The sequence below is a fragment of the Clavelina lepadiformis genome, chromosome 3, assembly GCF_947623445.1.
Source record: "Clavelina lepadiformis chromosome 3, kaClaLepa1.1, whole genome shotgun sequence".
NCBI classification, from domain to species: domain Eukaryota; kingdom Metazoa; phylum Chordata; class Ascidiacea; order Aplousobranchia; family Clavelinidae; genus Clavelina; species Clavelina lepadiformis.
The window spans coordinates 1729615-1755007 of NC_135242.1; the positions used below are offsets into that span (position 1 = coordinate 1729615).

The 25393-nt window shown below is 35.5% G+C and overlaps 3 protein-coding genes and 1 pseudogene across 4 annotated transcripts; 2 read left to right on the top strand and 2 right to left on the bottom strand.

Annotated features, from left to right (window-relative positions):
* Nucleotides 1-534: 534 nt before the first annotated feature.
* Nucleotides 535-6919, bottom strand: LOC143449190 (uncharacterized). Of its 2 annotated transcripts, XR_013114531.1 has the most exons (3): nucleotides 6833-6919; nucleotides 4427-6367; nucleotides 535-2847 (listed from the first exon to the last, which is right to left on the bottom strand). XR_013114531.1 is itself a non-coding variant. In XM_076949289.1 (2 exons), exons 1-2 carry the CDS (start codon nucleotides 6887-6889, stop codon nucleotides 4976-4978), a joined length of 1449 nt encoding a protein of 482 aa, XP_076805404.1. In that variant the 5' UTR covers nucleotides 6890-6919; the 3' UTR covers nucleotides 535-4975. The 2 variants fall into 2 exon arrangements, 1 of the variants encoding a protein (XP_076805404.1); XM_076949289.1 differs by having other exon boundaries at nucleotides 535-6367.
* A 134-nt stretch (nucleotides 6920-7053) lies between these two features.
* On the bottom strand, nucleotides 7054-16173 carry LOC143449245 (uncharacterized; annotated as a pseudogene).
* A 2167-nt stretch (nucleotides 16174-18340) lies between these two features.
* On the top strand, nucleotides 18341-23837 carry LOC143449208 (arylacetamide deacetylase-like). Its single transcript, XM_076949315.1, has 9 exons — nucleotides 18341-18580; nucleotides 19297-19447; nucleotides 19537-19611; nucleotides 19765-19828; nucleotides 19919-20052; nucleotides 20262-20460; nucleotides 20661-20777; nucleotides 22959-23163; nucleotides 23290-23837. The coding sequence occupies exons 1-9, from the start codon at nucleotides 18434-18436 to the stop codon at nucleotides 23449-23451; spliced, it is 1254 nt and encodes a 417-aa protein (XP_076805430.1). The 5' UTR covers nucleotides 18341-18433; the 3' UTR covers nucleotides 23452-23837.
* A 985-nt stretch (nucleotides 23838-24822) lies between these two features.
* Nucleotides 24823-25324, top strand: LOC143448604 (general transcription factor II-I repeat domain-containing protein 2B-like). Its single transcript, XM_076948414.1, has 2 exons — nucleotides 24823-24987; nucleotides 25040-25324. Exons 1-2 carry the CDS (start codon nucleotides 24823-24825, stop codon nucleotides 25322-25324), a joined length of 450 nt encoding a protein of 149 aa, XP_076804529.1.
* The last annotated feature ends 69 nt before the right edge of the window (nucleotides 25325-25393 follow it).

Here is a 25393-nt window from a genome sequence, read left to right on the forward strand (position 1 = left end):
TTATTGTTTCGTAACAAAGCACAGTACAAGTCACAAAGCTTACGCATTGCGTGTGCGCTCACAGTGCGCGTTGTTTTCAATTTTATCTTTTAAAAACTTTTGAATAATGGAATAAATTATCTTCATTCAATTAAGCGGATTATGCAATAAACCGAAGTATTGTCTTTACAAATGATAGACTACGCTTACGGTTTGGGACTTGCGCCTTTTATGCGATAAAACGGATGCATATCCAGAATGCAATTAACCGGATTTGACTGCATAAACTTTTGAACGTAAAATCGCTATTATTTGTTAGAAAAATCCACCCTGTCCACCCAAGTTCGGCGCCCGTGCACACACACAAATTTTAGTAAAAATGAACCTATAGCGAAAGTCAAGAAAGCATGTTTAGACATAGCTCATGTAATAATAGACAGTTTGTCATCTCTCGCTCCCCCCTTGTGAATGTTACACGCCCCCCAAGGTGGGGGGGGGGGGGGGAAACATCCCAGTTTCTTGTTTTCTTTTATTTTAGCAAATTCAATCTTCATACCTAGTCGCATTAGTTTTAATTCTTGTAAAATTAGATCCTTGATTGCAATCAAAAAACGTCAACAGAAGCGTACATTATCTGGATGATACTCCCTACTATTGTTACTCCCTTCATTATTGTGAAATCCTTAATACTAGAGTTTGAAACTATTTCCGTATTTCTTTAACGTTATATTTGAACTCATACCAGAATTTTACACTATAAATTGCTTTCAATATATACAATGTCTACTTGCACATATCCTCAATGACGCCCTGCACATTACAGCGAACTGAACCAAATAAACTAAAACTGCAGAAATGGATAAAAATGAATTCATAGCACATCAAGATGATTAACAGAAAGGATAAAATAGAAAGATGAATAAACTGTTTACAAATTATTTTAAGCTAGCAAATTTGCCGTAAGATCTATTAAACTATCTCCATTTGTATGGAAATCCTACCAGTATAAGTTCTTATATGTTTTACAATTCAAACCAAGCGCAGCCATGCATTTAACCCCGCAATAAGAACAGAAGTTTTCTAGTACAGGTGTTCAATGCTCATATAAGCGATCAATCTTGTGATTCGTGAAAAACATTTGTGACAGATCTGGCATGGATAAGGTGACTTTGAGTGCAAGACCAAATGAGTCTGCAAATTTAAATTGTGTTTGATGTAGTTACCACAAAAAAGGCAAAAGAAAAATTTGTTTGTCTTTTCAATCAAAGCGCGAATTATGATTTTGTTGGTATTGCTTTTACCACTTGCTGTATATTTATTGAAATGTTATTCATAGTATTGTGGCATTCTTCATTTGATTTTCTGTCAACAAAAGTTTGAAGAACTGACATTTTTATTTGTGATAAGTTCCTTAATCTATGATTGAGGGTGAGAGTCTACTTTGTATAGCATCCTTAACTACAGAAGTAATTGCATCACTAGATTTGGTTTGGGAAACCTTCTTCTCAGAACAAGTTTCCTGAAAACAAATGTTGATACCAGATTCTGCAACTGATGGCTGGGAAGTTTCTTCAAACTGCATTGCATTGTTCATGATTTCATCTTTCTTTGTTTCTGCAAGAATCTTTGAAGCCATATCTTCCATGTTTTCTTGCACTTTAGCAAATTCCATCTTCATATCTTGTCGCATTGATTTAAATTCTTGTAAAATGGCATTAAAGTGACTGTTAGTTTTCAATGCAGCATCAACTTGCATTGTACCAAGGTCACGTTCCATAGTTCATGTTAATAATGAATGAAATTAATTACAAGCTACTTCCTGAATAAATTGGTTCGTATAAAAAAACTAGAATTTGTTGCTGTAAAAAACAAGAATGGTACAATTAATGATAGGCGCCGAATTAAAAGGATACAGGATGGCAGGATCAGTCGACGATTGTTAGAACAGGATGGTGACCACCACGTTGTCATGGTCCAATTTTATCACAAACACATCTTGCATAGCATCAAGTAAACTACTCGACATACAACTACAACAATTTTTAGGACTCAATTTTCAAAATTTACTACGAAGTAAAGAACAGCAGTGACTGTCATATACAAAAACAAAAATCAAAAAGTTTCCATGTTGTTTTAAAAAAATGTTTTTAAGGATTTCTGCGTAGGTTCGCGATACAAAACACATGAAACCACCTTAAATAAATTTACGCACCATAAACAGTGGTACACTCACACACACAGCTGGCACACACCATAAACAGCGCTCAAAATTACTTAAAAAATCTTAGAGCAACACATTTAGGAAAGTTATATCCGAATTAATTGTTAAAGTCTCTTTGATGTGTTGTTGAAAATCACTGATCAATGACCATTGATTTTATTGAAACGTTTTAGGTTCACTTCAGATCATCATATCATACTATTTGTACGATCCAATCCAATCGTTACAACAGTTTCGTTTATGACATCATTGTTCAATTTAATAATGATTAATCCGTTTCAAATTGCCTTGCTTGCTAGAGTTTTTTCAACTTGTTTAAACAATCGTTTTAATGTAAACAATGCCTCAGCAGGATGCGATAAAATGTCATCACACACAATACTTCTAGACATTACTTTGTCATACTGCTAAAGAATTCAAGGGAAAAGAAAAACAAAATGCAACGCATAACGGTAACAGGAGTCTTAGGAAAACACATACTTGTGATGTTTCTTCAGTGGGACATTGCAATGATCATGGTTTCAGTTTTCTTTATTTCTTCCATCTGCATATCGAATCGCATTGATTTGAAATCTTGTGATATCATATCACTGATTGTTTTCGATAAAACATCCAGTCATTGTTTCAGTTTCTTTTGTTCCTTCCATCTGCATATCGAATTGCATTGATTGGAATTCTGGTAATATTATATCACTGATTGCTTTCGATAAAACATCCGCATATTATCGGGATAACATTCCATGGTTTGATGGTGCTATAATTGGTAGTCATATGATCTTGTAAATCGGTTCTTCCGGTTACCGACATGAGAAACGCTTGGCATTGATGAGGTTGCTCTTCAGTGTGAGTTATCATATGAGTTTTCAAATTGCTGGTTTGGGTAAATGAATTTTCACACACCTAGCATTGATCAACTTCCTGAAAAAACAACCTATTTGCCAAAAACAACTACATAGTGCAATTTTATGTTTCATGAAACATACAAAGTTTTTGATAAAACATGTGAAAGTGGACAAATAAAACACAAACAAATAGATGCAACATCTGGATGAATGGTTTGTAAATGTTTTTCAAGGCTAAGTTTTGGTCCAAAGACCTTTTCAAAATATTTATAGTGCCCCAATGTGAATTTTAATATGTGTTAATAATTATCGTTTCAACGTAAACGACTTGTGACAAAAAAAACATTTTCAAGGTCGCTTTCCAGTGTGAATAGTTTCTTGAATTCGCAAATTGTTCTTTTGGGAAATAGAATTTTGACACACTTGGTATGAATATGGTCATTCTCCATTGTGAACACTCATATGATATTTTAAATTGTTGCTTTGAGTAAATGACTTGTGACACACCTGGCATTGACAAGGTCGTTCACCAGTGTGAACTCTCATATGAGATTGCAAATTTACATTTTGGATAAATGATTTGAGACAAATTCGGAATTCTATGAACTTTCAAATTGCTGTTTTCGGAAAATGACTTGTGGCACATATTGCATTGATAATGTCGCTCTCCAGTGTGAGTTCTCATATGACTTTTCAATTTGTTGCTAGCGGAAAAGGACTTGTGGCATACATCGCATTGATAAGGTCGCTCTCCAGTGTGTGTTGTTATATGAGCTTTCAAATTGCTGGTATCTGACTATGACTAGTAGCACATATTGCATTGATAAGGTCGTTCTCCAGTGTGAGTTATCAAATGATTTTTCAAATTTCTGCTAACGGAAAATGACTTGTGGCAAACATCGCATTGATAAGGTCGCTCTACGGTGTGGATTACCATATAACGCTGCAAACTGCTATTTAGGGTACATGACTTTTGACAAATTTGGCATTGATAAGGTCGCTCTCCTGCGTGAGTTCTCGGATGATCTTTCAAGTTTTTTCTGTATTTGAATGATTTATCACAAAAATTGCACGAAAAATGCTTTTCATTGTTTTTTCCAACAAACAACTGAGCATCAACTTTGCAAGCATTGATTCTTTCAATTGCAGTAGATTTACACAGTAGATTTATTTAGTTTTAACGTTTGAAATTGCCTTGCTTGGTTGAGTTTTTAACCTGGTTAAACAATCGGTTTAATGTAAACAATGCCTTAGTGAGATGCGATAAATTTCCTTACACACAACGTTAGTAGATATTACTTTGTCATACTGCTAAAGAATTCAAGGGAAAAGACAAACAAAATGCAATATATAACGGTAACAGGAGTCTTGGTAAAACACATACTTGTGATGTTTCTTCAGTGTGACATTGCATTGTTCATGGTTTCATATTCCTTTGTTTCTTCCATCTCCATATCGAATCGCATTGATTTGAATTCATGTGGTATCATATCACTGATTGCCTTGAATAAAACATCAACTCGCATATTATCTGGATGAAACTCCATGGTTTGATGGTGCAATAATAGATAGTCGCATGATCTTGCAAATTGGTGCTTCTGTTTAATGATATGTGACTTGCCTGGTATTGATAAGGTTGCTCATCAGTGTGAGTTATCGTATGAGTTTTCAATTTGAAGCTTTGAGTAAATGACTTTTCACACACCTGGCAGTGATAATTATGCACTACGATGTGGATTCTCATATGATTTTTGAAATATTTACTTTGAGAAAATGTTTTAGTAAGTGTTAATAATCATCGTTTCAACGTAAACGTCTTTTGACCATAAAAAAACAAACATTGTTAACGTTGCTTTCCAGTGTGAATAGTTTCATGAATTCGTAAATTGCTCTTTTGGGAAAAAGAATGTTGACACACTTGGCAATAATAAGGTCAATCTCCATTGTGGATTCTCATATGAGCTTTTAAATGGCTGCTTTGGGTAAATGACTTGTGACAAACCTGGCATTGATAAGGTCGCTCTCCAGTGTGGATTCTCATATGAGTTTTCAAACTACTGCTATCTGAAAATGACTTTTGGCACACTTGGCATTGATAAGGTCGCTCTCCTGTATGGATTCTCATATGAGCTTGCAAACTTCCATTTTTGATAAATGACTTGTGACAAATTTGGCATTGATAAGGTCGTTCACCTGTGTGAGTTCTCTTATGAGTTTTCAAAATGCTGCTAACGGAAAACGATTTGTGGCACACATCGCATTGATAAGGTCGCTCTCCAGTGTGGATTCTCATATGATATTTTAAACTGCTGCTAATAAAAAATGACTTGTGGCACACATCGCATTGATAAGGTCGCTCTCCAGTGTGAGTTCTCATATGAGCTTGCAAATTTCCATTCTGGATAAATGACTTGTGGCACACATCGCATAGATAAGGTCGCTCACCTGTGTGAGTTCTTAAATGAACTTTCAAGTTTCTTTTGCATTTAAATGATCTATCACAAAAACTGCAAGTAAAATACTTTTCTTTGTTATTTCCAACAAGCAACTGAGCATCAACTTTGCAAGCATTAATTCTTTCAATTGTAGTGGATTTATTGAGAAACATCTCCACAGAATCGCTGCATTCTTCATCTGAATTTCTTGCAACACAGCTTTGTGGTTTAACAATTTTGATTGTGGTATTTACTCCAATCTCTGATTGAGGAAGAAATTTATTTAACATGGATATATTTGGGTCATCAATCTCAGTCTGTGAAACTGCATATTTATGCAACGACATAGGTTCTTCTTTAATAACATCAAATTGAGGATAAATTGATGCCTTTTCAGAATGATCTTCTTCAATACAGGTTTGGGGGTCAACAGCTTTAACTGCGACATTTACTTCAATCTGTGATTTATGAGAAAACTTATTTGACATGGACATACTTGGATCATCCATTTCAGAAACCTCCCAATGCCGCAATACCAAAGGTTCTTCTTTGATAGCACCAACAAGAGGAAGAACTGATGCATTCTCAGAACGAACTTCTTTAATACAAATGCCGATATCAGATGCTACATCTAATGCTTGTGATGTTTTATTAATCGGTATTGCATTGTTTATGGTTTCAGCTTTCTTTGTTTCTGGCAATATCTTTGAAACCATATCTTCCATATTTTCTTGCACTTTAGCAAATTCTATCTTCATATCTTGTCGCATTGATTTTAATTCTTGTGATATCACATCACTGATTGCTTTCAATAAAAAATCAACTCGCATATTATCTGGATGACACTCCATGGTTTGATTGTGATACAATAAAATTATACACACTATTGGCTGAAAACGTGAAAGGTAAAAAGTTTTAATAAAAAGCAACATATTAATTTGAATAACGAGATGCCAATGCCAAAAAATTGAATTGAAATGATTAAGTAAATTTTAATAAATATGCTTGCTGTGACAGTTGACAAAAACTATGATGCGTTTGAAGAGGAACACAAAAAACAGGAAATCGAACTTGTACTATTGAAAACTATTCCAACCGATTCAACAGTTTCGTTTATGATATCATTGTTTAATTTAATGATGATTAATAACGTTTCAAATTGCCTTGCTTGGTTGATTCTTCAACCTGGTTAAACAATCGTTTTAATGTAAACAATGCCTCAGGGAGATGAGATAAAATTTTCCCCACACACAATGTTAGCAGATGTTACTTTGTCATATTGCTAAACAATTCAAGCAAAAAGACAAACAAAATGCAACGTATAACGACAATAGTAGTCATGGGAAAACACATACTTGTGATCTGACACTAATGGTAGTGATGCTTCTTCGGTGGGACATTGCATTGTTCATGGTTTCAGTTTCATTTTTTTCTCCATCTGCATATCCAATCGCATTAATTTGAATTCTTGTGATATCACATCACTGATTGCTTTCAATAAAAAATCAACTCGCATATTATCTGGATGACACTCCATGGTTTGATTGTGATACAATAAAATTATACACACTATTGGCTGAAAACGTGAAAGGTAAAATATTTTAATAAAAAGTATAACATATTAATTTGAATAAGATGTCAGAACCAAAAAATTGAATGGAAATGTTTAAAATAAATTGTAATAAATATGATATGTTTAAAGACAAACACAAATAACAAGAAATTCCAATTGAATCCCTGATGATGACATGATGACATTATCATATTTTAAAGTCATGTTTTCTGTGTTCTTAATTAAATAAAACACTTGACTAATGCTTTCTCCACATATCAACATTAAATGTAAAATTAACATTGGACCTACGACCCCAGAAAATTGTGAACCAGGTCAAGTATCATAAACTTTATAGTTTATCTTAAACGTTTATCAAAAAACATCAAAATATGAGATATGAGGACACCAATTTTATATTTATAAATACCCAACAAATAAATATATGAAAACACTCCAACATAATTTAAGCAATTTTCACAATTTTCTAATTAAGCAGTTTTCCTCCACAATGAAATTGGGACACAAAAGTCAAAAAACTTTGTGTGTCATACAAAGGTCAAGAAAAACAAAACTGACAGAAGGAATAATCATCAGGCAATATTACATACTGAATGCAAATAGTCTACCAAACAATTATACAGTCTGTGGCTGAGCAGTGTTTATTGTGTCAATAGTTTTAACTTTGGCATTTACTCCAATATTTGATGGAGGAGGAAATTTATTTAACATGGATATACTTGGTTCATCAGTCTCAGTCTGTGAAACCTCATATTCTTTCAACAAAAAAGGTTCTTCTTCGATAGCTTTAACAACAGGAAGAATTGATGCCTTCTCAGAATATACTCCATCAATGCAAATTCCAAAGTCAGATTCTACAACTGCTGTTTGCGATGTTTCTTCACTTGGAATTGCATTGTTCATGGTTTCAGCTTTCTTTGTTTCTGCAAGAGTCTTTGAAACTCTATCTTCCATGTTTTTTTGCATTTGTGCAAATTCCATCTTCATATCTTGTCGAATTAACTAAAATTCTTGTCAAATAAGATCATTCATAACTTTTAATGAAACATCAACTTGAATCGTGGCTGGATCACACAGTTCACACTCCATGGTTTGATTGTTATGAATTTGATTGTTATGATTGTTAAAACCGAAAACGTTCACATGTTTTCTGCTTGCACTTGTTTACTTTTCATATAAAAACGCTGTAATCATAGCAGCAAGAGGCTATACACCACAAGCATAGGCGCCGAAGTTTACAAAATGTAGGGCGGAAAAGTTAATGGGTTCATATGTTTGGGAATTCTCCGTGTCAAGGATTGTTGTAAAAACACAAAATAAGATAAAATATACTTCTAATCAACGTTATTTGCGACAACAGCCATGCTACAAGTTTTTGCTTTTTATAAAAATTCTAGACTTGTTGGTTATGCTAACCTAACACTTATAGCTCAATTATATTTATCGTCCGTGATTTTCTGCACCTCTTCTAGTTTTGCTCTCCCTATTCTCTTTAAACTCTCCGCATGCGTCGTCTCAGGGTTATTATTGGTCATTATGTTTGTCTGTACAGACGTAACACAAGAGATGGGAAAACACTTCCAACAAAAGCATATCAGTCGAATCCGATTAATTGCATAGTCTCTTTGCCAAGCCTTTTTATGCGATTAAACGAATTAGGTTTATATATGCGTGCGTTCATGCAAAAGTGCAAATTCCACTTATTTTCTTACTTGACGTGCGACGCTGGTCACATGTAAAAGCGTCAATACGCAAAACACTAACGTTTATTGTGTATAGCGATCATTCATTCATTCAAGCACGCAAAAGATGAAAACATGCTTTCTTGCATTTGTGTTTTTAAGCGAACAAATGTGGCCATGTCCGCCCCTTCAAACTGTAGTCATTGGCGAGTTGTACGAAGTACATGCAGAACTTCTTTATTTTTTGGTGCTGTCACAACGATTGCGTCAGCAGAGCTTTCTTTATTGTTGTTGTCTTTTTCAACTTGTTTGTTTCGTAAAACTTCTTCACATATTACGGCATCATCTTAACGCAACGCTTAAATGAAACTAAACCAATGCGAATGTTAATGTGAGCGTATTGACAGCAACGTGTTAATGCTTAAATTGAGCATTGTTGGTTTGATCGTTTCGTGACAAAGCGCACCACAAGTCACAAAGCTTACGCATTGCGTGTGCGCTCCCAGTGCGCATTGTTTTCAATTTTATATTTTAAAAACTTTTGAATAATGGAATAAATTATCTTCATTTTTATTCAATTAAGCGGATTATGCAATAAACTGTTATGCGATAAACCGAAGTATTGTCTTTACAAATGATAGACTACGCCTACGGTTTAGGACTTGCGCCCTTTATGCAATAAAACGAATTATGTGATTATCCAGAATGCAATTAACCGGATTTGACTGTATAACCAGCTTTTGAACATAAAATCGCTATTATTTGTTAGAAAAATCCACCCTGTCCACCCAAGTTCGGCGCCCGTGACCACAAGTATAGGATAGATCAGGAGTGTCTAACCTTTTTCCTTAATGGACTAACGGAGTCAAAGATAAAATAGTCAAGGAGTTCGAAAAAAAAACTTGTAATGGAATTGGAATATATGGAAGCTTGACCGACTTCACTACAATCTTTGCTTGTTGACATGTTTATTGCGGGTGATGACATATGAGTCTCATAAGGTCGTTGTTTGCTTTTCTCACCCTTGTACTTATTTTTTTACCTTAACGGAATATTGTCTCACGATGACGACAACCAAGTTGTCTAACTTCTTCTTCTTTCTTATGAGGTGGGCTCAAGCATATTCAACTACCAATTGCAGCCATTTCTTCCCTTCTTCGTCAGAGGTCTTCAGGTCCTCTTGCCCTATGAGTGGGTGTAGGACACGACAGTCGAAGATGATGCGTTCTTCTGTTTGTAAATCTGCACCGCAAATGCCTGATGGTGACATGGGTTTCTTGTAGAAGGATGGCGGTACTCGCAAGGTGTTGATTTTGGCTTTTGTGAGACCTTCAACATTCAGCTGTAACAGTGTGACACTTTCCTGTTCGGCAGTTCAATCTACCTGCCCTAAGGAGGGCTCATGCTTCGGGTCAGTATTAGGCAGCCGACACTTGACACTGAACTTCTTCAAATTGAACACAACAATGGTTACACAGGAATGAAAACTGTATAAACTGATAATATCAAAGCTTCTTTGAACGATTACATTTAGACAAAACATTGAAACAACAACGGCATAAAGACATCCATGTTACAGCGATTATCTTAATAGAAGAATGAATGAACAGCTGTGCATAGCTGATGCAATATAGGCAGGCACGACATCTATGTCACGACTAAAAACAGGAAGTAATCGATACGTAACGCTATGCTATGGTGATTTCCGTAAACATGTATACTATGCTGTATTAGATTTGTATGCTATAATATAATATCATCAGTTCCAATTATTTTCCGACGAACAATTCACTGTAACAATTATATTTTCCAAAATATGGTTGTAGTCAGATCAGACACAATTTTATATCCATATTTAATCCTAATAGAGCTATCGCTTGAATTATGAGTTATGAAAAAGTGAGAAGGAAAAAGAAAGCGGTTGGAACTAAGCCTAAGTTTTTGTATCGCTATATCAGCCAATCACTGAAACACATTTCAGTTACATCATGCTACGTATAGATCGCATTTTTACAATAATAACCATAATGTAACATACTCTACGTCACTGAAGTTCTTCACCACAAGTACCATCTAACTTCATACACTCTAAATTTATGACGCTACTAAAAACACTTAAATACTGATAAAATGTCTCGGTTTTAATGTTTGAGCAACATGATTAAACAAGGATAATAGAGCTTTCTAAATATTACATTTCATCTAACTGGAGAATACACAATCGCTTATTAAAATGTTAATTATATAACTCATTACAAGTACAACTCACTATTACAATCCCCATAGTGGATATCCATGTGACCTTGCAAAGAAAATTTTTTCGTAAATGAATTTTGACAATCCTAGCATTGCAAAGGTCGCACTCCAGTATGAATTTTCATATTACTGTCGAATCTGCTTAATTCGGACACCGGATAACCCGGACAACCGCTTTATTCGGCCAAAATGCTCGGGAACGGAACAAAAGTAAAAATTCAACGTAAAAAACTCCTGTTAATTCGGACAACTCTCCGCTTAATTCAAACACAGGTTCGCAATTCCATCGTTAGGTTATGATAGAATAAACAGTACTTCGTTCGTTTTAATACAAGATTCAATTGCATTATGAGTGATTATGGTGAAACAATGACGATTGATGCAGTAACAATTGACAATGAACTCATATAAGGCCGTGACAGCTTCATAGTCGCTTTTACTTCGGTACAATTGCGTCCATCTTGTAGGACAAAATTGTACAGAAAAGTTTAGCACAAAAAGTGAAATTGCTCACTAAAGTAAACAAAGACGTTTTATGCGATCAGTGCCGGTTACTGCAGTATAGCGCAGCTTCAATTCATTTATTACGCAACAGTACAGTATTTTAAATGCATTTTTTGCCTTTACGCATGACCATGAAACGAACAATTGATTTTCCGCTTAATTCGGCCAAAAGTGAGCGGAACCAAAGTGTCCGAATTAAGCGGAGTCGACTGTAGTTTGCAAATTTCTCTTAAAGGTAAATGACTTGTGACAAAACTCACATTGATAAGGTCACTCTCCAATGTGGATTCTCATATGAGTTTTCAAATGGATGCTTTGGGTAAATGACTTTTGGCAAACTTGGCATTGATAAGGTCGTTCTCCCGTATGTATTCTCATGTGAGTTTTTAAACTGCTACTTCGGGTAAAAGACTTTTGACAAACTTGGCATTGATAAGGGTGCTCTCCAGTGTGAATATTCATATGAGTTTGCAAACTGTTGTTCCAAGCAAATGACTTGTGACAAACCTCGCATTGATAAGGTTTCTCTCCAGAGTGGATACTCATGTGATTTTTCAAATGGATGCTTTGGGTAAATGACTTTTGACAAACTAGGCATTGATATGCTCTTACAAACATATCACTTGGGACAAACCTTGCATTCATAAGGTCTCTCTCCATTGTGGATTCTGATATGATTTTGCAAACTGCTACTTTGGGTAAAGGATTTTTGACAAAGTTCACATTGATAATGTCGCTCTTCAGTGTGGGTTCTCATATAAATATGTAGATTGCTATTTCTAGTGTACGACTTGTGACACATTTTGCATTGATAACGACGCTCTCCATTGTGGATTCTCATGTGAATACGCAAACTGCTATTTAGGGTAAAAGACTTTTCACAAACATCACATTGATAAGGTCGCTCTCCAGTGTGGGTTCTAATATGGTATTTCAATTGCGATTTTTGTTTGAATGATTTATCACAGAATTTACAATTAAAATGCTTTTCTGTGTTATTTCCAACAAACACCTGAGCATCAACTTTGCAAGCATCAATTCCATCACTTGCAGCAGGTTTATCGAGAAACATTTCCAAAAAATTTCTGCATTCATCATCTGAATTTCTTTCAACACACCTTTGTGGTTTAACAATTTTGACTGTGGTATTTACTCCGATATCTGATTGAGTAGGAAATTTATTTAACATGGTTATATTTGGGTCATCAATCTCAGTCTGTGAAATCTCATATTCTTCCAACAGCAAAGATTCTTCTTTGATAGCTTCAACAAGAGGAAAGACTAGTGCCCTCTCAGAATAAAATTTCTCAATACAACTGCCGATATCAGATTCTACATGTAATGGTCGTGATATTTCTTCAATTGGAATCGCATTGTTCATGGTTTCAGTTTTTTTGTTTCTGCAAGAAGCGTTGAAACCAGATCTTCCATTTTTTCTTGCATTTGTGCGAATTCCATTTTCATTTCTTGTCGCATTGTTTTAAACTCTTTTAAAATAAGTTCAATTATGCCTGGATCACACTCCATGGTTTGATTGTTCTGGGATACTTATAAAAATACTAAAAAAAAGCTAAAAAATTTAAAAAAAAACTAACACAATAATATGTAACCTACAATATGAATAATAACATAAAAAATTAACTTCGAAAAATTTAAAACAAACCAAAATTGTAAAAAACGTTTCTGCTCTGACAATTGGTGGCATTTATGTGTTTTATGTAAATGGTTGAAATTGCGAGATTACATATGGAAACTATCAATTGTACGCAACGTAACATTAGTTTAATTTAAAGAAGTTCTATAAAGCAGTTTTGCAGCATGTGCTAGTAGTATACCAACGTTAGGCATTTAATATGTCAATGAACCAATATTTTAAAAAGCAAGCTTTCTTCTGCAAGTGATCACACGAATTATGCTCATTTGTCAAAATCGAACACTTTAACATTTTTTACTCTTGCACTTGCTTACTTTGTACAAAAAAACACTGTAATCACAGCAGTAAGAGACTATAAACCACAAGTATACGCTAGATCAGGAGTGTCCAACCTTTTTCCTTAATGGGCCAAATAGAACCAACCAAAAACAGATGACAGATTCTCTTACAAATTTTATATATATGTAATAGTATAAATATAGGCTAAATTGTAAAGAATATTGTCGCTGCTCAAGAGAAAACAGATTTAAGCCAGCTTTGTAGGCTTATGATAAAGAAAAAATAATAAATTTAAATAATTTTAAAATATAGACGTTAAACATTATCTGTATAAATGTTATGTGTAAATATTATGAGCAACATAAATAGCTGATGTCTATGTTAACATGGTAAAACAGTAACAAATAGTAAATAACAGTAAATCAAAAAAGCAAAGTGAATACAGACTTGCCATAGTTGCCCTAAAGCAGTGCTTCTCAACCTTTTTTTGCGGCGACCCAAATATTGAACATAAATTAATAGCGATGCTGAGGCGACCCATTTTCTCTTACCAAAAATTGGGTATTTACAAAAATTTAGCTTTGAATCAAATGTAGCTAATCTAAAGTCTCGCAGTAAATAATTATCAAGATGTTTCTTCACTTGTGTTTCCGCAACAATGCAGTATGACGTCAACAAACAGTTATGCAACGAATAGAGTAAGGTACTCAGTTATTGAACGGCTTTGTGGACTAGTTTAACTGGCGACGTTGACCCAAACCAAGCAAATGACGACCCAACTTTGGGTCGCGACTAGGGATGGGCCGATACGAACCTGAATAGAATCGCCGAATATCGCCTTTATGGAAGATTAGGGCGAACATGAATACCAACATTGGGAACCCGAATACAATATTACTTATGAATTTACTGACTTTTGTTAAAAATGTTGATCTAGTTTCCCGACTAAGCTAAACTAGAGTCAGCAGTACTTACAATGATGGTCGTTTTCCTAACGATTTTTCTTTTTCAATCGCTTTTTAAAGACTATTTTTCGAAATAAAGCGATTTGTTTATCGATTACGTCATTCTAGAAGCAAGACTTGACAACTTTTGGATGAAATTTTATAGTTTGGTTCTAATACGAATAGATTCGGGATTCGTTCGTGTCGACCTTCAAGATATTAGGGTACGAAACTGAATTATCTTCCTTGCGGCACATCCCTAGTCGTAACCCAGGGGTTGAGAAGCACTGCCCTAAAGCATCATATGGCTTCGTGACATGCCGAGTTGATGCCACCTCATTACCTGACATCAATGACTTTATTCTCTGATACAGTAAATTTCTACTCTGAGAAAAGACCAGTGCATGGCAAGATGTGTGCATGTTTTTGCACTAAATGACTGGGACAAAACTTCCAAAAAAACTCAATTTTTAGGTCATAAAGAGATTGACTCAATCAATTGCTTAGTAATTTCACAACTAAATGCTCATAATTTTGCATTTCTAATGATTGTAAGTAAGGTGGCCGTGAACCTTTGGGCATTTCTGTAGAATACACAATAGACTTTGTATGCGCAATGAATTTTAATTCCACACGCACTTAGTAGTTAGTAGTTAGTACCCTGGACTTCGCAGTCTCAATCTGCAATGCCAATTCGACTCCATTTATAAACTGAAATTGAGAGTCCATCAAACTATTTTTCATAAACTTGGCCATTAAATAACAAGGGTTTCGACTTTGTAGTGCCAACAGCCAGACCTCTCAATCACTGCAATTGGGCTTGTATCATACCTGGCTTTTTGTTTACCTGTGCGTCCTATGTTGAGCTGGAGCAGTCTCGAACAAAACGGTAATTACCCTTTTGTGCGACCAGAGTTTGGCATGGAAGTACCCAAAATTGTTTTCCATGAACATTAATGACGCACTTCGGACTTTACAGCTTTAGGTAAATTTTTGCACTTAATGATGGGGACAGAAGCTGCCAACTCAATAATTGGTTCTTACAGTGCACAACCAAAGGTTGAACACAAGATCTTGCTGGAAACGACCACAATTAGCAGTCTGGGACGCTGACAATCACTACATGGCAATCATCATAGACGCAATATTTAATATTATGACCTTTCTAGGCCTAGCTTAGTAGCAAACCTTCTATAGTGTATCGGTGCAGTACTGGACTACTGGTAAGCCCGTACTAAATTCCAGCCAAGATTTTACCTATATTAAGGCATATATGTTTTCATTAAAAAAAGGACATCACGTAGGCTATTTGCCAATAAAGGGTATATGTTGGCCTAGCGCCATACCTTATGCGAGATAACCCAATTTCTTATTGATGCACTGAAGTCACTGCAAATTCGTGTATGCCATACCGTATGTTTTCTACACAGGTCGTACCAATATATCACGTGACAAAAGAGAATTACTCATTCGAACACGATTAGCCTTACAACTATTACTTTAAGTTTAAAACATGGAATTATTCCTTTCAGCTTATATCAATGACTAATCCGTTCATTCCTTTTTCCCTTTCTTATGGGCCAATCCTTGACGAATGGAGTGGTCTTATATTAAATACAATAGGAGCTTTATCATTTCGTAATATGCATTGAAAGAATTTAAGCAACTAAACAGCATATAGTCACGCGGTTTGAGAACTGAGAACTCATATCATCGAAGAGAAGTAAAACAACCTACATCAAATCAATCATTCTCGCTATTATTTTCCATAAATTGCTGCCCTGATAAGTTCGAAATTGTTGAGTTAGTTGCATATTGAGCAAGAAAGAATGTTACCAGCTAACTTATTTATGAAATTTTGATGACCAACTATCAATAGCAAGATCAGCCAACTATACGAACGCTAGTGAACGAGAAAATTTTCAGGAACTTCCTCTTCAATATAACCAACAAGACCATTTCGAGAACAACAGAACTAATGCCGTTGATACCTGGTTGATGTGATGAAGTGTTAATCGCCTAACCAATGTGTTATACATCTCCAACAGCATGAGCAAACTTTTGTATATATCTTTTACGCATCAAGACAAAGTCCATTGAACATCGCAACAAATTGCTTCTTACTACCGCGATTCGCGAACAAGGCTTGCTACAGCCATGGAAAGACACACGCAGACGGGATCGTTCATTTTTTAACCTTCGGACACACAAGGGACCGCGACACTTCTGTAAGCTTATGTCGCATGTTTTGTATATCAAGTGGAATGGTGTATCGATATTTTTTATACTTTCCGAGCTTTTGACGATGATGTCACCAACGAAAAACAGCAGGCTGTAATTGATGACGTAACTAGAAAATTTTAACTTGTGCTTGGTTAGAACTGTGGCGGCCTGGGTGGCTTTTGTAATACCATTACGTCATTCTTGGAAATGTGTTTTCCAGTTAACAATTGGAGTTTTTAAACTTTCAGTTCCGCCACATCATTCTTGGAAATGTGTTTTCCAGTTAACAATTGGAGTTTTTAAACTTTCAGTTCCGCCACATCATTCTTGGAAATGTGTTTTCCAGTTAACAATTGGAGTTTTTAAACTTTCAGTTCCGCCACATCATTCTTGGAAATGTGTTTTCCAGTTACTTATTTGAGTTAATGAACTAGCTTTCATAAACACTGCAATTATCGTTGGAATATTTGGAAACTTGCTCTGAATAACTTCGTGTGAAAACTCCTTTTAGTACGTTACCAAGTCGCTTCCAAGAAACTGTTTCCAGCTTTAACCGAATGTAAATTGCATTGCAAACGCACTGTTTTTCTCGTTCACACGCTTTGAAATGTTCATGCCTTTTTTGTCATATATTTCCGCCACATCGCAGCACGTTTTATAAGCTTGAACTTCTGTGCGAGACTCCGGAGAGCCTCAGGCACAGACGTAAAGTTATAGTCAGATGTAATACCGTACTACGGTAGTCGTGCAAATCAATAGACATCTTAATAGCAGTGATTTTGCTATACTTCTGGTTATGCGTAATATTGAGAAAGTGTACAGCACCTATAATAAAAGCCTTTTCTGGTAAACTGTATTTGTTATAAAATAATAAGAAAGTTCGGCTGTCAATAAGGTTAGAGAATTCTAACCGCACGCAACAATAGAGTCAGATATTAATGTAGTAGGTTAACTAAAGTCAATAACGTACGATAAGATCGATAAACTCTGCATCTGCATCTGTCGGCATCAACCTCTGCATTCCAACAACCTCGACAAACTAGCAACCTCTACAGAACAAAGAGATTTAAACACTGTTTAAATCTCTTTGATTAGAACAATGCCTTTATAATAATTAGGGCAACCAGTTTTTTGACCTAAAAAGTTTAAAGTTTGGGTTTAAAATTTGCAAATTTTCACCTTATTTTGGCTTAAAAAGTTTAAATTTTGACAAAACGCTTTTCTAGTGTTGAATTTTTTTCGTTTCTGCGTATTAAGATTGACAACTTGCAGTTTCAATTTTTCAAATGCAATGCCTTCACATCGTGACGTCACCAGACGCGCTGAAAGGCCTTCCATCTCTTTGTGGCTTTGGTTCTAAGTATAATTTGGGGCACTGGAATTGTTTGCGGTACAAGAAAAGAGAAAAACGGAAGAATAATATTACAAAATGGTTACAAAATTACAAGTTTAATAGATTTTGACCTAAAGGAAACAATTGGGACCGTATTTTGACCTTAGGTAACATTTTGACTTTTATTGACCTAATAACTTCTATACTACACGTCGTACAAAGCTGAAATTTGTTTTGTGCTTGTCCGATAGCATTCTGGGCAGGTTAAAAAAAACTGACCATATTGACTTATGGTTGCCCTAATAATAATTAATGTATTTATAAAGGCATTGGTTAGAACTGCTGCTTTTGTATTGTATTACCTTTACCATGCTTAAAATCACTGGAGCATAGCAAAAGGTTCGTAGTCTCTTTTTCATATCTTGCCAGGAGAATGAAGGTTATAGAAAATATAGACTATAGTTGATCTATCGCTGTAAATGGCGTAAAAAGTAAAACCCCCGCAGCAATGGGAACTTTGGGGAAAATAACTATTTTTATTGGATTGTTATCTGTGCTATTTGGTTATATTACGCATAGGCCTATACCAGCAGATATTCCTGATCAATGGAAGTTTCAAATATTGGTCGACATACTTTCCGCTGCAGAAACTGTGGTAAGTAACTTAGCCTAATGTACTTCTGCAAATGTAGGCCTATGTGACCATGAGATGGAAAACCCGAAACTGCTTTGATTAATTATCTTCAAACCATTTTTTTTAAAGAAAGTTTTGTGCCTTGTCTTATTCGTATTCTCGTCAGCTAATGTTATATTTGGTTGCGTTCGTGCCGACATATTTTACCTATTCATATGTACACATGTTTTTAGTCTGTGACATCTTACATCGCTAACCTTAAGGCTTGATTGTTATTTATCGTGCCGCGTTTATTTGCTCAGTGCGTGACAACGGTGGAATCTGTGTTTGTGTGGTTTTGCGCTCGGTTTGGAAGTGCAAGGGAGTGTTGGGGCAGTCTATGTTTGGATTTGATAGAAGAAATATGGTTGTTTTTACACCTTTTGTCTATATGCTGATTCCTGACATAAGTTGTAAATTTTTGATCATTTGTTAATCAGTCGTTTTATTCTTCACCAAAAGCGCGGTGGGGACAAAAAATCAAGCCAATTGTTACTAAAACGTGCCAATGAACAGGAAAAAGTGATAAAGCCGAAAAGGCCTAAAACATGTTCACGAAAAATGTTGATGTCATGAAAAATGTTAAAAAACACGGCCACTAAACCTAATGTTTGTAGTGTAATATTGTAGATGTTTTGAGACAAAATCAATTTCATAGCATTGTGCATAAATGTAGCGTTTTAATTTGAATTTTGTAGGCGGATGTTACAGACTGGCTAGGATACCAAAATAGATGGTGGTTTTACCCTGGTAACCTAGATATTGCGCTTCCTGTTGGACTACCACCTGATATAACTGTGGAGTACGTTGAGCTTGCTGGTATCAACACTGTTATAATAACTCCAAAAGGTAAAAGCTCTATTTCAGTTTGAATCACTGAATAATGATGATTTACATGATTACATGAGCAATGGTTTGGATGATAAATATGTTTTCAGCTTTTAAATCTCGAACCAGTCCCGGTCCTGCATTGGTGTTTTACCATGGTGGAGGATGGGTATTCGGAAGTTTACGTAAGTTAATGTGATGTTTATTGGTTTGTTGCAAGATTTTAATGTGTCAGTTTGTTACGGTATACAGTGCAACTAGACAAAGAAATTAAGATAAAGTGAAAATTTAACGTTTTTGTAATTTCGTTTTGTGCAATTATCTTGTTTATTGTTTAGGGACATACATGGAACTTCTTGCAATGGCTGCTGAGGAAACAGGATTTGTTGTGATTTCACCTGAGTAAGTGGTGAAAAATATGACAAATGACAATTCAACTTTTACATTGATTTCATTTTATAAGTATTGTTCAATGTTAATTTTCAATCTAAGATATCGTCGCGCCCCACAATTCCCATTCCCCATTCCATATGAAGATTGCCTCAATGTCACCTTAAACTTCATGAAGATTTCGGAAAATTTCAACGTCGACCCGAACAAACTAGTGTTGATTGGAGACAGTGCAGGTAATAAAAAGTATTCGATTTTTTTTAATTTAATTGTCAACATAATTTTGTTAAAATACCAGACATGTTGTGAAAATTCTTTAAAAAAGTTGAATTTTCTTTTACTGCTTTGGTTTTAAAGAGTCGAATATTATTTATTCTCACTATCTCTATGCTTAAATACTTGCCAAAAACATCTCATAGCCTGCAGTTGCTTTCATATCACACAGGCGGGAACCTCGGGATGTCAATCACAGTGACACTTATTGAAATGAACAAGGAGGATCCAACCCTCCCGTTGCCAGCCATGACAACTTTGATCTATCCTGTCCTGCAAATGATCAACTTCCGCCTTCCGAGTTATCAACAAAATTTGCAATTTTTTTTTCCAAAACTTGTCGCCCCGAAATTTTGGTTGGCGTATATTGGGTAAGCACCTACCTTAAACAATCAAACAGTAAGGTTTCAATTTATTAGAATTTATACTCTATACAATTTTACTTCACATGCAGCATAATGACGCATGTGATAAGTAAGTTATGTTTTTATACATTCCTATTATATTGGATAAGTTAATGTAACACAAATATAGTCAAGTATTGTTATATCAAGCAGTTTTTCTTGATTAGGTTCAATGATAAATTGGATTTGTCTCATATTATTGCTGAAAATGGCCATGTCAATTACAAGAATGAAACAGTGCAAAGCTTCAAAGCTTTGGTCAATGCTGACTTGGTACCTGAAAGGTAAATTGCGGTAGTAATTAATTACACTGGTCTGCATGAAAATTTTATTCTGTATGATGCCAACGTTTTCTAGCTAATTTTGGTGCGCTGATTTCAAAAATGCCATCCTTTTTTGCCTGTCACATTAGGTTTTAAAGTTACGGTCGAAAAACCGCATCATTTTTCGCTTTTACGTTTAACTACCCACTTTTTTGTCAAAAGGATATTATTTATCAAGATAGATTTTGTTATCACAATGAGCTACGTATGTGCATCAAAGCTACGTATGTGGTACCAGAAAAAACTCAAGAACCTTCCCTTTGGCGTCCCTACGGTATATAGGGAGCAAAAAAACCATCGCAATGACTGTTATTTTTGTATGGTGTATTAAGGGGTTTAACAGAAGAAACAAATCCAATATCAAGTACCCTAATTTAAAGTCAGCATTGAGGCCTGTACCACATTGTGATGAAATTCCTGTGCCGAATCCTCTAACAGAGATGTAAAGCTCCTCACAATCTGAAAGAAGTGCAGGTGATGGAGAGCACTATCTGGAAGGAATAAACGATGACTCTCCAAAGCTGTTTTCACAAACTAAGCTGAATGATCTCACAAGAGAGTTATATCTTTCAAAAGAATATGCACAACTTCTAGCATCAAGATTAAAGGAAAAGAATCTTCTAGAAAAGGGTACAAGTTTTGCGTGGTACCGCCACAGAAAGAAAAAAATTACAGAATTTTTTAGTAAAGAAAATACTCTGGTTTATTGGAAGAATGTTCAGGGTTTAGTTGAAACATTTACAATATCATATTCAGCAGAATATTGGAGACTGTTCATAGATTCTTGGAAGACGAGCATGAAAGCTGTGTTGTGTACAATGGGTAAACTGTGCCATCAGTACCTGTTGCACATTCTACTGAGATGCCAGAAACGTATGAAAACACAGAAACTCTGTTGCAAATGATACAGTACCAAGAGCATAACTGGTTGATATGTGCTGATTTAAAAGTTGTAGCTCTCATACTATACTACACTAAATTTCCCTGTTTTCTTTATCTCTGGGACAGTAGGACAGATACTTCCCACTTTACTCGGAAATTGTGGCCAGCAAGAGATGAGTTTCTGCCTGGATCTAAGAATGTGAAGCCACATCCTCTTGTTGCTCCAGCAAAAGTTTTTTTACCGCCCTTGCACATCAAGTTTGAGTGCATGAAAAACTTTGTATACGGAGAAGGATTTAGGAACTTGCAAGAAAAGTTTTCGTCTTTATCCGAAGCTAAGCTGCAAGCAGGTATTTTCACTGGACCTCAAATCAGAGAACTGTTGAACGATGAAGATTTTGAAAAAACGTCTATAACGGAATTGCAAGCCTGGAAGGGATTAAAAGCTGTTATCCAGCAGTTCCATGGAAATAACGGAGCCTCCATTTACAAACAGCTTATTACAGATATGCTCGATGCCTTACAAAAACTTGGGGGCAGGATGAGCGTCAACATGCACTTTTTACCCTCCCAGCTAGACTACTTTCCAGATAACTGTGGGACGTTTAGTGAGGAACAAGGTGAACGTTTTCACCGGGAGATAATGGTGATGGAGGAACACTATCAGGGTAAGTGGAATGTCAGCATGATAGCTGACTAATGCTGGTGTCTTAAAAGTGAAGACTCTTCTAAATATGAGAAAAAATCAGGTAGACACGCATTTTCAATAAAATAGATTCCGAGGTAGTGAACCGCTGTGCTTTCAATAATAAATAATCATTTTACTGGATTATATCGTTATTGCTGTCATATTTCAAAAATCTTTATTGTTTTATCATAAGAAGACAAAGATGTGTAACAATTCTGTGCAAACTGTGAATTTTTTCGAGTCAAGCTTGTTGTACACCTTACATTATTTGCGATTATTCACGAAAAACGCTCTATGACGTGTAACAGTTATCTCAAAAACCTGATGTGCTAGAATAAAACGGACCACAGATTCGGAATCAGCGCCACAAAATTAGCTATATTTGCATGTTTTTAGTGAAGAAAAAATTTTGAAGTTGAAAAATGCAGGCCAGTGTTATCCATAATTTTAATGTCAGTTGCTGTTATCGAGTCACTATTATAACCTTTTTCTTTTATTACTCTATTTATTGCTTAATGAGTATAGGAGGGAAATTTGATTATATGGCAACCCGCATAACATATTCTTTTCAGGTACAAATCTAGAGGCTATAACAACACAATGGCAACTTTCACGGAAGATGAAAAAGCAATGCTTACAGATGAGGTATTTTCTCATTTTGAGAGACATTACCTTGATGTCAGGGTTGCTCCTTTGATGGCCTCTGACGAGATTCTTGCCAAAATGCCACGCACTCACATTCTAGTTTGCGAGTATGATACTTTACGTGATGACGGGGTGAGTTACATCTTTTTATCCTCAAGACACTTTTTCACATGTTTTGTAATGTGGAAAACCTTATCTTTTAATATGCAAACCTGTGGTTTTGCCAGCTAACTTATTTCACCTTTTTTCATGACGTAGGTTCTACTTTTCGAAAGGCTGAAGAAGCTGAATAAGGACGTCACCTTTCAGCACCTTCCTGACACCTTGCATGGCTCTGTTTCCCTTGGTGCAGTGTTCAAGGGAAGCCACTACGGGCAGCAGAATAGAGATTTGTTTAAAGTTGTCCGAGATAATTTCTGATGCAATGTCTGAAACAGCTGTAACTTTTTAATTTTATATGCATTCTTCAAATTTTGATCACTGTAATTTTTTTTCTGTTTGGATTGTGTTTTTTGAACTTTATTTAACAGTCTTACTTACAAATTTTTATGCAACTAATAGATAGTGTATCTCGTTCATTTTTTTGTGCTGTGCAGACTGGAGTTAAGTGAGTGGGAGATCTTCACACCCACCTTCAGGCATATTTGACTTTTCATATTTTGTCGTTATGGTGATTAGCTACATGCAATGTAGGCGTAAGTTTCTGTAGTGTTTTATGGTAATTTTCCAAATGATTTGATGACATTTATCGTCGATTTCGTGTTAATTTTGTGCTTTGCAATAAGCTTAACATGGCTAAGGTAAGATTTTTCCGTTATTTTTCACTCGCAAATGAAGGGGTTGTTAACATAATTTATGTCCAATGACTGATGACTGCATTAACAGCAAACATTGCGACGTCAAAGTATGGTTGTTATTTCCAGCGCGAGTAACGAAGGCTACCGAGCAATAAACCGGCACAAGTCTTAAATAAATAATCTTATCATGCAAGAGCTGGTAGGTTAGAAATTTTTCAACGCTGGGTTAGTTTAGAGTAGACTGCAATGGTTCTTAACCTGGGTGCTACCGCCCCCTAGAGTGGCGGAAATACTCAAGGGGCGCTGTATTCTGAAGGTGTAACGATATTTAGCTCACTGCAAATTTGTTTTATTAGTTTAGTTTAGTAGATCAAGATCAATGTATTCTCTTGCTTTGTATAGGCCAGTCATTTTTTATTTAGGCCAGCATTTTGTTTATGACGTAACACTAAGAGTTAGTTAACAGCAAGTCAACGCAATTTCATTGCTAAGACAGTAAGCTTTAGCTCAGTTTAGTCTACTTAAATACGCTGCAAAACGAAACGATGACATCTAATGCTAGCAAAATACGAAAATGTGAAAATGAAAACAAAGGTTTTAATTTTGAGGCTCTCTGGTACTTGTATTTTCTGCAAATGGCTCTTCCATTGAATACATTTGCCCACCTCTGGATAGGCCTACTAGCCAATCGTTTTAGTTATGTCATAATGCGCATTGTTTGGTCTGATGCTTGATTCATTCGCTTTTAAAACGTGGTCAGTCAGTCATTCCACTTTCGAATGTTATTGCGTGTGCAACTGATGCAGCACCATCAATGACTGGACGCCATCGAGGATTCCTGGCACATCTTAAAAGAGAAGTTCCGGACATATTTACAATCCACTGTGTCATTCACAGACAGCATTTAGCTGCAAAGCATCTCAGTGGCAGATTGCATAGTACTCTGCAAGCTATTTTATCAGAGCAATGAATAAGATCAAAGCCCATCCTTTGAATGACCGCATATCGCCAACTTTGTCATGAGAATGAAGAAAAATTTGAACTGCTCTTGCTACATACAGAAGTCCGGTGGCTTTTAAAAGGAAAATGTTTACAACGCTTTTATGACCTCGATGATTCTGTTATTGATTTCTTTAAGTTTAAATTATTGGATGAGAAAGTGAGTTCAGATTTGGAAAGCAGACGTTGCTTATTTGTCTGATATTTTCAAGAAATTAAATGAGGTCAACATTAAATTGCAAGGAACCAAAATGTGTCTCATCAAAGCAAAGGGAATAATAATGGCATTTATTAGCAAATTAGATTTCTATAAAAATTGTTTACTAAGGGAAGACTTAAATCAGTTTCCTAGCTTAAAAGCCGTAAAGAAAAACCAAATCGATGATTCATGTTTGTCAGACACTGATCTAGACTGCTATTCCTCTCATTTTCAAGCATTCAAAGAAAAATTGTTGATCAGATTTAAAGATATCAAAGAATTAAAAATACCAGAGTAGGTTGTAAATCCATTCCAGGCTGATGCAAACAATGCTAATCCAAATCTAGTTGAAGAACTTATAGACTTG